Genomic DNA, 13,564 nt, shown 5'->3' on the forward strand with positions numbered 1-13,564 from the left:
CAAGCGAATATCGTGCTAAAGGCGAGGCCAGACCGAAATGAGCACGTCAAAGTCGTTCAAAAATAAAGATCATGATGACAGTTTTTTTCGATTTTCGTGGTGTGGTGCACTATGAATTCCTTCCACCTGGCTAAACTGTTAATAAGAAGTATTATTTGAGCGTTATGCGTCGTTTACGTGAAGCAATTCGTCTAAAAAGACCAGAATTATGGGCCAACAACTCTTGGTTTTTGCATCACGATAATGCACCTTCTCACACTGCACTCGTTCTTCGTGATCATTTCGCCAAAAATTCCACGCATATCGTTCCGCAACCACCGTATTCGTCTGATTTGGCTCCGTGTGACTTCTGGCTATTCCCAAAACTCAAGAGACCACTCCGGGGAATGCGTTTCGAGTCGATTGAGGAGATGAAAGCTGAATCGAAGAAGGTGCTGATGGCTATACTGGAAATGGACTATTTGGCATGTTTCGGGGATTGGAAAAATCGTTGGCATAAGTGTATTTCATCCAGAGGGGATTATTTTGAAGGGGATGAAATTGATTTACAAGAATAAATAAAGACTTTTCATTTTACAACCAAATTCACCTTATTTTTTACCCACATTGGTACATACCTTCTTAGTCGTTAACCTAGGATTAAGGATCGTTTGGGACGGCTAACCGCACTTTGACCATGACCTCTTTCGGCTGATTGTCAGTTGTGATCCGCATATCTTGAGACCAGCCTGTGCAAATAGTTTGAAACAGTTTACTGGTTTTTCTTCAGCTCCTGTACAATAGAATAAATGCTTTCCTATTGCATTCTATATTGTCCATATAGAGTAGAAATTTTGTCGTTCGCCTACTCTGACTTTTCACCAAGGTACTGAAGTGGTACTGAAGAATGCTTCGAAGTTACTTAGGTTTGGTCGCTGTAACGAGCAAATGGCTCCAGAAAAACAAAACCAGAAAAGAACGTATACTGGTGCGTCATATCCCTTTTATAAATTGCTCACCCGATGTAATATCTAAATCGTGAGGTATGGCTGACGAAAAGCATCTAGAGTAGAATGGTCAGAACAAAAAAGCAAAAATCGCTAAAAGATGGATGTGTCCACTAATTACTTTCAAGTTCACACGATTGCACTGACCGAAAACTTTTTGGAAACAAAACTGAATACTTGTTTCTATTAAATAGTATTGCTATGCTATGCATGTCCTAAAATATACCACCAGACAAGCTGCTTTCATATTTCATTTCCATTACTTATTATATATATCTTTGATGCAATAATTTCATATGTACTACAAAATACCAATATTTTTGTATTTGATTTTATGACAGCACAATAGTGCTATGATCATGAATTTTTGTCATTTCCTTCCTTCTCATTAAAGCAGTTCTAAAAATCTACGCCAGACATCAAATGACTTTCTGTTGCTAGAATTAAATTATATTAAATGTATTGGTGCCGCTTACAATGAATTTTTTCATTCGCCTCTGTGGATATGTATTTATTATTTATAAGTTGCTCGAGCCATCCACAACTCCCTGCCATAAACATTCATTTTTTTTATACCACATTATCATGTATACGTAAAAATGCGACTGCCAGAATTCAGTGCCAGATATTCCATTATTTTCAAGCATAATAACAGTAAAATGTGACAACATGAATTATTTTCAATTCAAATGAAACCAGTTCCGTACAAGCTGGCAAGTCTGACATACAAATTCATAAGCCATTAGTTAGGAACACACAAAGTAAGCCAGTGCGAATTGTAGACAGAGTGGTCATTTGGCACACCTTACACTTGTTCAGTTGTTATCTTTCAAAAGCAGATTTTTCTAATGGCAGCAACTGCCAGCACAGAACATTATTACTAAATATGGCTATACAAGGCACATACATACATACATATATACATAGGCGTGTGTGTGTGTGAGAATAAGTGCCGACAGTGACAATCGAAAGCCTACCTGCAGGTGTCATTTTTATACTTTTCTCATTTATTTTTTCCTATTATATATTGTTTTTTTAGTTTTTGTTATAATTTGCACGACTTTGGCTTTAGTTTGATATACACACATACTCGTCAAAGAGACGCTTGACCACCCGCTGGCCTCCTGTCTGGTCTATCTGCCTGCTTACTGGCTGTGTGCTTTTCACTTGCTCACATACTGCTTTCGTTCGTGTCCTTTGCTTTGTCGTTTAACCAACAACACAGTTGTGCTGGCAATTGCCGACGATTGCTGCCTGTCTGCCTATCACACTAAATCGCTGACTGCTGGTAACTATCACAACAAATAATATCCGCTGACTTTCCAACTATCCGTGTCTCTAAAAACCAACGTTTTTCAGGCTTCAACAAGGGCTGCTATTCTTTGTATTTGCACAATGCCGCTTGTGCTATGCATATAAGTATGTATATAAGAGTATGTTGGTAGGTATATATGTGTGTTTGTGCCATATAGCAAATCCGTGGTGTTGAAATAATAAAGCGTCATATCAGATGATAAAAGTGTATTATTTATTGTCGTAAATTCACTTTTTTCCACTTTTCTGTGATTTTCTTCCACTGCCGATGCCGCTGCTCTTTACTACGGCACAGTAGGTTCTTCTATAAAGTGCCTCGTTGTGTTTCCCCACAGTTTTTGCCCGTCACACTTTTCCCTTCACTATTCGATTTTTCTCTTTCATGCAATTTTTCTGTTTGCCTTTGCCCGTTGCTGCTTTTGTGTTGCCGCTTTCATGGCTATCAACAGCCGATCTTTTCATTGTTAACATTAACGAAACACTCTGTCATCGCTGTGGCTCGCCCTAACTACATGCGCCTCCCCTTCTTGGTAGCGAGAGAGCGTAGTGGGCATTGGGAGATTGAGTGTGTCTTTGTGTGCATAGAAATACTCCTACTAGTATATACGTCCTTATGGAGAACACTTGTGGTTGTGTGGAAGGAACTACGAATAGTTGTAGAGTTGGGCCCCTTTTGCTGACGCCACGCAAATGCGCAGTGAAAATGCTAGTTCATCCCGGCAGTTATTCTAACTAGTTTCGAACTAGTTTAGTTCCAACATACGCTGCAGCTGAAGTAGTTCACTTTCTATACATTTTTCAGTGCTAAAAACTGTGTTTTTTTAACATTTCGATTTCCGACGATATGCCACCTACAAGCCTAACAAAAGCAACAAACTAGTTACTGAACCATAAAGCCTCTGTATCAACAGTATACCAACTGAAGAGCTACTTTGTAAGTCTACAAAATAGGCTAGTCCGACGTATGACAAAAATGACCAGTTTGGGGCTAGTTAAAAAAAATTTAGTAGAAATTTAGATCGTTACACTAGCTAATCAAATATTTTGGAGTATACAAAAAAGTCTAGTCCGATTTATGCCAAAAATCAACACTATACGACTAGTCAGGCCCGACGAGAGGGGCCCGGACTCGAGGGTAATTCCTAGAAATTTCCTGTTTGAAAAAATATAGTAAATAATACTTCTACCAGAGTTCCGCGCTTTATCAAGGATCAAAGACTACCATCGTTCTTGTTCAACTCAGAGTCGAGTAACAGGATTGGCAACTTTGTATTTGGAATCTGAGTTAGCAAGGAAACTCGACTTCGACGATATTATAAGAGCTTTTGCCTCAGCTAAAGCAAGAAAAGCAAAATTCTAAGCATCGTGGCAGTCATTTTCAAATATTTGTAAGGCTCAAAAAATGAATAAAAAATTTTAACTTTTTTCAGCTGCGTTTTTTATTTCAGATCTGCTGAAGAGTTTTCTAAAATTAATTTTAATCAATATTTCATAATTAATTCTATCAAAAATTTTATCAATGAGTTTTTCAAAGTTTAAATGTTATATCACTATAACATAATACGAATTTTGACAAATAAAAAAAAATTGAAGGGGCCCGCATCTCAAGTTTCCCCCGGGGCCCGAATACTCTCTCCACGGCCCTGCGACTAGTTATAAAAAAATGTATAGGCTTCTCCATGACTATTAAGCCATCTAAGGAAATAGTTCATAATACACTAAAAAAGCCTAATAAAATTTCTGGCGAAAATGGCTAGTTTTTGAAAATTTGAAAATTGTCACATATTACTATCCAATAGCATAATATTTACGCATACAGCTCTAATTGGTCATATTGTAACTGGTACAATGCTAGTACCTCTCGAACTAGTATAACTTTTTCCATGAAATAACAGTTCATATAATAGAATATCTGCTGAGTAGTTTGGCCTTTCACGGCAGGGGTACTGACATACGTACATACAAGGCAGTGAATAAAAATGACTGCGGCCACTTGTTTGCGGATGTGAAAGGTCCGTGAGCGCGCTTGAAAAGGACATTTGAGGTTGTGCGCCACCGCCACTGATATGCGGTGGCAAAATGTGCTTCCAACTCTTGCGGGCTATGGTTCAATAATGAAGCACACATAAGTGTACATATGTGAGCGGTGGAGCGGAAAAGAGAAAAAAATATGTATCGCGAAGTAAAAACAAAACAAAAAACGTTTTATCACCACCGAAGGGGTCGCCATCGTGTCAATTTATGGCAAAAGTCAATGGCGTACTTATTTTTCGCATAATTCTCTTTGTTTGCTTGAGTGACTTGTGTCATGAGTTGACGACCACGTTGCGGCTATCACACTTCACACATAGGTACAAACAAACAGATGAATAAGCACACCACCATACACTTCTACAAAAATATTTATCACTATTACATGTACTTATATCCGTACGTATATATAAGTAAGGAATCGCAAAAATGTATGCGCGTACTCGGATTGTCAGAAGAAATCCTCTTTGTAGCTTTGTTTGTTCGTTTATATCGCATTTAATATAATAGGATCAAATATTTTACTTCAGTATTGCTGGCTCTAATGATGTCTTCTTAGTCAGTACGACCGTGCCATTGTTCTTTTACTTCTATTTTCGTATTTTCGTTTTCCTTTTTTATAGAAAGAAGTCGCAACTGCTTGGTAGCTTTTACTACTACTAATGGAGAAAAGTAATAAAAACAAAATTTATTAAAAATAATGGGAATAATTGCTTTAAATTGCAAAAACTAAAAACTTACCTTTTCCGGTTTAAGAAAAAAGAGAAAATGATGGTATTTAACTATTGGATATTTTATACGAACAATCATTAAGCAAAATCCATCAATAACCACTTTTTTTGTAAAACTGTTTTCCTAACTGGCAGAGTCCTCTTTAAAAGAATACCTGGGGTTTGAGGTGAATTTTAAATTTTCTTAGCCCTTCTGTGAGATCCTTGGTGCAGCTGTACCAGGAATTTTGAAAACGATTTTATGATATTATACATCTACAGAACTGAAACTTTGTGATTGCCTCTTGTATGCAACTAAGAATGAAATGATGAAACTCGTTTTGTGCATACTTTTATCGTACATCGAAGATCGGGAAAAGTGGCAAGCGTATATCTATGTCTTCATTGCCGTCCTTGGTACATTTGCACCACAATGATATTTGTATGCAAAATGCATGAATAGTTGTTTAAGCATCATTTTTCTTCCTTTGTTTGCATTGCTTGTTTTGTAATTTGATGAAGATTTTTGTATTTTACTCACAACAAAATGAATTGCCAGCAGAGGCTGGAGGTAAGCTGAACTGAAATGGTTGAACCTTTACGAAGGTTCTAACGAATGAGTGAGTGGCACCAGTTCAGGCAGTTTCAGATGAAGGCCCTGATTTCGTCCCACGAGGAAGCAAGTTCAGATGCGGAAGCGGAAATACGTAATGAAATCATACAACCTGGAAATGAAACGTTTGATAGCGCTGATTTTTTCACAGCAAAAAATAGCACGCAATGTGCAAGAAGCCTCCAGCATCAACCAAAATGGGGGCACATAACATCATTCGTCCGCAACGAGGCACATCGAAACATCTAGAATACTCTTCTCACATAGAAATCTTCAAAAAAATAATTACTCAAGAAATGGTAGACATCACTGTCAAAGTGACAAATTGAAAACCTGCAGAGGTTTTCAGAAACATGAATGAAACGAAACTTCTCGTGCTGTGGCAGGTGTTTACTTACTTATTTTATAATTCCCGCGTACGCCCTTTTTGGGTGTTTGGCCGAGCTCCTCCTCCTGTTTGTGGTGTGCGTCTTGATGTTGTTTCACAAATGGAGGGACCTACAGGTTTAAGCCGACTCCAAACGGCAGATATTTTTTGTTTTATGAGGAGCTTTTTTTCATGGCAGAAATACACTCGGAGGTTTGCCATTGCCTGCCGAGGGGCGACCGCTAATAGAAAAATCTTTTTCTTATTTTTTAATCTTACACCGCGATTTGAACCGACGTTCTCTCTCTGAATTCCGAATAGTAGTCACGCACCAATCCATTCGGCCACGGCGGCCGCCGATGGAAAACAGATTGGTCTCCGATATTTTGAGCTACTATTACACCTCAAAAATGTATGAACGGCAAAGCTGCTGCGATATGTTCAATATGCTCAATTTTACTTTTAAACGACTTTATAAAAACAACGATGTTGTGACTGTAGATGAACAATTATATCCGTTCAGAGGTCCCACTGGTTTCACACAGTATATTTGGTAAAGTCTGGAATTAAAGTATTTTGGGTCTGCGACGTAATTACTCAATTTCCATTGCAAGGAGAACTTTACACCTGTAAGCCTTTGGGTGCTCAGCAACAGAGAAATATTGGAGAGAATGTTGTGCAACGTTTAGTTCACAGGTATTACAATTCGGATCGAACTGTTGTGGGATATAATTTTTTAGTATCAGTTCCACTCGTTTCATGTATGGGGCCTGGTGTTTCTATTGAACTTTCTAGAATTCTATGTTGAAATCCTTACTGTTCAGGGCTGGTATAGGGTCTAATGCCAGCAGATCCAATCGCTGGTCAGACGGTAGCAGCTCTTTACTATTAAATTCCAATCAACCAAGCTCACAACATTATTTCAATTTGCATCAATTTCGGGGTTGTTACTGTTAGCGAAACTTGTGCTTACTTAAATTTTTTCATAAACAATTTTTTCCCCCAGAAATTCTCGGTTGAAAATTCAATACTTTTCAATTCAATTAAAAGTTAAAATCGCGGCGGCACACGCCGTGATGAATTTTTATAGAACAAAAAATTATTTACCGCTCTTTAATGTATACTGAATTAACTGGAAACATATAATATCACACTGATTTGGTACACCTAAATTTTTCTATTAACACAACATCCAATAATTTAAAAATTTTCACTTATATTCAAAAGCTACTAACTTTTCATTCAATACTGCGATTCGATTGTTTTTTTTTTATTTTAACTAATACATTCATTCTTCAACAATTTCTTGCTGAGTTTTTTAGCCTATCCAACATATTGCGCCCACTTTTAATCCCATTTGTTTGTAATTAAAAACCAATCACCAATCAATATTACTCATACGCCCCATCGCACACGAAATTTAATTGCATTAGTCAATCGAATGGGTGCAGCACCCCGAAAGCATTTATTTCCCCTCTTTGTTCCATGTCTTATACAGTAGATATCAATTTTTCCATTTCTTGAAATTTTCAATAACTTTCTGAAATGAATTTGATATTGTTTTGACGAGGCGCAGAGGGACTGCTGCCAAGCGGCGCACCTTTACTTGTATTTTACTGCCTTGCTTACATGACAAATCACCAATATTACTGAATACGTCAAAGAACAGTAGATGTGTGTTTTTTCGCATTATTTTTCTTGTTCTTCCTCCACTTCCTATCTTTCTGTGTATTCATCTTATTAACAATATTGCGTTTGATGTCAGCGTAATCGTCTTCATAGATTACATTCTTCGTTGTCCTTTTCAAACATTATTTCAAAAATGTCTTTACCAATTTATTGCGCTAGTGATGTTACTTCAGTCCACCCACTTTATACAACATACCAAGTTGTCTTCTAATGGATTTAATTTTTTGTGAGGTTTTATCTTGGGTAATAAATTAATTTATATAAGATTGAATGTTGCATTGAGTGGTTGGAGGTCTATGAGTATTGATTAACGAAGCTTATCAAATTATATTGTAATTCCTTCCAGTTCAGCAACTTCTTTATGTAGGAAGAAATATTGGTTGTTGTACTTTTTTTGTATATTTAATTGCTGTTACTTCTTTATGTTTAGGTAACATACATCGAATTAAGAGGAGTCTCTGATGTTATACACCAAGGACGCTGAATAGCTGAAAGGCCCTCGTTTGGCCAAATGTGCTTTCAAATGCATAGCCTAAATGCACTGTTCGAAATAAAGGCCATACTTTAGCTTAATCTAACCAACCCATTAAAAATTTTAGTTTTAGCATGCAATCGATTTTAGTAAACCAAAGTCATTCAGTGGGATAAAAAACCTATTCACTAAGCATTATTTTTTTTGGTACATTGGTACATTTTTCTTCGAAAATTAGAACGATAACATATTTTTTTTGTTTTTTTTTTGTAAGAGATACAAGTCCAAACACAAATGCATAGTTTATCTATTGTTGCACCATTATAAGATCATTACGTAAAATGTTACAGAGGCATTAAACCTTTGGCTACGGACGAGCTCTCATTTCAACGGAATGACGCACACAGTCGTGGAGCTATTTAACTAACGAGAGCAGCTAATCTTCTTCGAGCTACTTTTTAAGTCAATTAGACTCACATACTTACAACTCATAGACAATACAGGGACTTTAACCCGAAGTAATAATAAAATTCGCGTAAATTATATTCCGTAATTAATTGGAAAATGGAAAATCATAACCAGAAGCAATCGTGGAATTTATTCACAAAATAATTCAAACTGAACTTGTTGATTAAATCGAGTAAATTGGCTAAATTGGTAAAATATACATACCAGTGATCATCAGTCTACACGACACTTCGCTGCACACATAGGAAACACCAATTGAAAACAAACTAGAAATATGTGATTTTTATTTTAAACTTAGGTTTGTACTAAGTATTACTCGTACAATATTTGCAATCTGCTGTAGCATGGGGTACTGTGCTTCTCTTCTCGGAGTATCACTGGCACTCACCGCTTCTGATATGCAATTTGTAGCTTTCTCTTTATGCAAACCAATGTAATCTACCTTTTTATACAATCTACCTTTTTTGAATACTCATATAAAAAGCTTCTCTGAAAAATTAGATTTCCTTGTCTTAAGAACTATTTATTATGAAATATGTGTTCCTATTTTATTATACCGATCTATTTTATTTTTTCTCATTCTTCCTTCTTTTAGAACAAAAATCAATACTCACCGATAGCGATTGGAAGAAGTTATGGATGCGAGGCGGTATAAATCCCGATTCAAAATTGGATAACAATATCGATACCAGTGACAGTCCCATGTTCGAGGATAGTGAGGTAAATGTCTTTTTTATAAGGAATAAATTTTTGTTTAGTAGTAGTTTAGTACGAAAAATTGTAAGAAGTAGTAATAAAAGGAAGTTATGAAATAAACAAGATTAAAAAAAACAAGGTTCAAAAAAGGAAGCTTTTAAAATTCGCAGAATTATGTGCATATTTTTGATTTATTATGTTGGTATACAAGTATCCAACATACGCTTGTATAGGAAGTTATTTTGCATTTTACTATTTTTTTTTTATTATTATTGAACTTTTTGACATACTAAAATCTAGACTAGTTTTCGAGTGTCGGCGAATTTTCGCTATCAAAATTAGATGGTAGCTGATATTTTGGGTATTTGCTTAAAAACATGCCTCAGACACCATATTTGCCAAGCTTTGCCCATTGCGACTTTTTCCAGTTCCCAAAAATGGCAATACACGTAAAACGAAAGCGATTTGTCACGACTGGGTAGATGAAGACTGCTGGGAGGAATACATCAAAAAGCGTGATTCAGAAATGTTTCGATGATTAGAAACAGTACATGGCCGATTTGTATTACATCTGGCTCGAGAATTACTGAGAAGAGAATGAAAAAGATATTTAATAATTTGTAATAGTATTTTTAGAGAAAACTAAAAAGTCACCTACTCTTGAAAAAGTCTCGTATATTAGTTCTAAACTAAATTCTATGATAGGAATATAAATATAATCTGCAGAATTTATCAGGTGATTATATAGAAATTTTCAAAAGCGAAGTCAATTGTGTTACTCAGAGGTACTTATAGAGCTATATGCCCATTTGGAATTTTAATAGCCAATTTCCACAGAGCCTTTCTAGCAGCTTACGCTTTACCACAGGTAAATACTCCATTTAATGCTCAAATGACAAGTAATTGTTATTGTTTTAAAGCGCGGGAACTCTCATTCAGAACTGAATTAACACGTTCCCTGTCCCAATACAAAAATGCTAAATTGACCGACAAGTCCAACAGTGTTTTTTGAATAGTTTGTTTTTTTGTAGTCATAGGATAGCTTTAGTAATAATAATAATTAAAAAACAAAAAACGGATGTAGGGTATTTCTACCTGAAACACATATGGTCCATGAGCGTAGAGGGACATTTTTGCTTCTGCACGTTCATGAAACACATGTGGTTCATATACCCCCTGATGCATATATGGCTCAGGAACGTATCAGTGCTTATCAGGCGCACGATTACTGAACCATATGTGGCTCAGCGGACAGGGATCGTATTAACCCAACTTTAACTTTGTAAATTTTACAGAAAACGTTATGTTTAACGGTGGTAGCTGTACTGCAGTTCATTAATTGAGGGTCGTGAGCTAACTTTCCCACTTGCGTGGACCTCTACATATGGAACCATCCTCTAACTCGAACAAATCATGCTAATGAAAACTGGAAGCAAAAAATTCAATTTCAAGAAAAGAATCCTCATTTGCTATCCAAGAGTTGTTCTCTAAAAGTTCTAGTAGTTAAAATAGAAAAGAGAATAATGCGGAGAAAAGCAAACTTGAGCTCACTCAAATGTATCACTTAGTTTTATGAAAAAAATTAAAAAACCTCAGTTTCTAAAGCTTTGGAACATAACAACAAATTTTAAGAAAAAAATAATAATTTGGGCTACTGTAGTAGCTCTTTAAATTGTTTTCTAAGGATTCTAATGATTAAAATATAAGTAGAGTATCGCCTAGTTTTCCATCGGTCCCAGCAGTCTATAAAAATCTTAAAAATAAATTTAGCCAGCGTCCAGGCACTCGAACACTTGCTTGGGGCCTTGTTATGTCCAAAGATGTATTTTCGGAAATAAGTCTCTATAAAGCCTCTACATAAACTCAAATATATGAATTATAGGTCGAAGTAGAAGTTAGAGCTGATCGGGAGCTAGTGACTAGGTATTTAGTAGATACTTACTTGGTATTAATTTTAAGGAAAATAAAAATTTATTAGTATTTAGTAATTTACTATAATTTTTGTGTTATAAATAAATAATTTTTTTTTTTAAATGGAAATACTTTATTTGCAATCTATCTTAGAATACAGATATTCAGAAAAAGAGATCTTATTACCTAATGGCAGCATAGTATTTACACTGGTGCAAAACTACATAGAAAACTATAGAATTTTTTCTTTTTACAATTCTTATGCATATTTTATGTTATTCGGGTTTTCGGACCATTTAAAGTCCCATTTTAAGCAAAAATGAGCTGTTCGAGTGAACTCGGTGAAAACGCTTGATATTTCCAAAACTTAACAGAGCTTCTATTGCAGTCACGTTTTTGGCGGAAATAAGTTATGAAATCAATAAATTTTTGGTAACAAATAATTTAAATCAAGTTTATACAATAGAAAAAGTATTTTATTAAAGCATAAACTTATTTATCTGACGTACTACTTAAAAATCCTACTAGTAATATAATATTTCGCTTATAACTAATGCCTTCTCCCTTTTCCTTATCCATTTTCCCTCATTTAACCTTTTCCACACCCTTCGCTGCTTTTAACCATTTAATTTCAGCAGATGGCGCACAATACGACCGTCCAATTGGGAGGCACCGCATTTCTGGTTTGCAAAGTGTCTGGCGTGGATAGAGTGGGTGTAAATTGGGTTTGTTCTGAAAATAAAAAGTTTGATGTTTACTACTTTTTCATTTGAATGTAAATAATAATTTTTATGTGCACGCTTACGGTAGCATAGTCTCATATGCATGTATATTAATTTTTTTTTATCAGGATGATTTTTTTTTTGAAAATTGCAGTAGATAAATGAATTTAAAACGCTTTTAGTAACTTTGATCTACAAAAAAGTATTTTTTTGCACAATTTTTTTTTAATTAACCACTAATTTATTTGTTTATTCCCTTTCGCTTTACATGTACGGGGTTTAATACTTTTTAAATTAGGAGTTGTAAGCAAGCGTATTGTAGTCACTTATTTACTTATTTACTGTGTTGAATAAATAAAAAAAAATAAATAATTGGCGCGTACACTTCTGTTAGGGTTTGGCCGAGCTCCTCCTCCTATTTGTGGTGTGCGTCTTGATGTTGTTCCACAAATGGAGGGACCTACAGTTTCAAGCCGACTCCGAACGGCAAATATTTTATGAGGAGCTTTTTCATGGCAGAAATACACTCGGAGGTTTGCCATTGCCTGCCGAGGGGTGACCGCTATTAGAAAAATGTTTTTATTAATTTTGCTTTCACCGAGATTCGAACCAACGACCGCTCTGTGAATTCCGAATGGTAATCACGCACCAACCCATTCGGCTACGGCGGCCACTGTGTTGAATATCATATATTTATTTATTTACTGTATTTACAGTTGAACAAATTTCAAATTTTTGACACGTCTGTTAATGTCTGATCCTGTAGTTGAATGATAGACGCTTTGGTAGTGCAATATATGCTACTACTAGGGCTGTTATATAAGTAAAATGAAGTCTCATATGTATGTATGCTAATAACTATGCGAAGAATGCTTCGATTTGCACGGGACTTTTTGTACTTCAACCCTTATTTTTTCTGGAACCCTTTTTCTACTATCAGTGGTAACGGCTGATTTTTTAGCTATTATCTTTTTAACCAGTTGGTTTAGACAGCTGACGCATGTTGCGTTTTTTTTTTCACTGTCAAACATCTTCAGTTTGGTCTGTAATTTAACCATGAATCGTCTAACAAATGAACAACGCTTGCAAAACATTGAATTTTATTATAAAAATGCGTGTTCTGTTAAGCAAGTTTAAGTCTTGGAAAGTTGGCCGAAGTTCCACTTTTTTAACCAAAAATTGGGTTTAGCGACGAGGCTCATTTTTGGATCAATGGGTACGTAAATAAGCAGAATTGTCGATTTTGGAGTGAACATCAGCCAGAAGAATTGCAAGAGCTACCAATGTATCCAGAAAAGGTCACAGTTAGGTGCGGTTTATGGGCCGGAAGTGTCATTGGACCGTACTTCTTGAGAGATGCTGCGAATCGTAACGTAACTGTGAATGGTGAAAGGATATCCAACTTTTTTTTGCCCAAAATGCAAGAGCTTGACTTGCATGACATGTGGTTTCAGCAAGACGGTGCCACGTGCCACACAGCATGCGTAACAATGGACTTGTTGAGAGGCGAGTTCGGTGAACATTTTATTTCACGTTCGGGACCTGTCAATTGGCCTCCCAGATAGTGCGATATAACGCCTTTAGA

The 13,564-nt window shown here is 35.9% G+C and overlaps 1 protein-coding gene across 2 annotated transcripts in view; it reads left to right on the plus strand.

Annotated features, from left to right (window-relative positions):
• Window positions 1-13,564, plus strand: part of LOC128868697 (zwei Ig domain protein zig-8) — a 99,479-nt gene that overhangs the window by 18,814 nt on the left and 67,101 nt on the right. Inside the window, exons 2-3 of one of the 2 annotated variants that reach the window (XM_054111097.1) lie at window positions 9,246-9,370; window positions 11,893-11,982. In XM_054111097.1, coding sequence (XP_053967072.1) covers window positions 9,246-9,370; window positions 11,893-11,982 — 215 coding nt within the window. The remainder of the gene's footprint in view (window positions 1-9,245; window positions 9,371-11,892; window positions 11,983-13,564) is intronic. The other variant, XM_054111098.1, reaches the window with a different exon arrangement.

The sequence above is a fragment of the Anastrepha ludens genome, chromosome 6 (genome assembly GCF_028408465.1).
Source record: "Anastrepha ludens isolate Willacy chromosome 6, idAnaLude1.1, whole genome shotgun sequence".
In the NCBI taxonomy this organism is placed as follows: domain Eukaryota; kingdom Metazoa; phylum Arthropoda; class Insecta; order Diptera; family Tephritidae; genus Anastrepha; species Anastrepha ludens.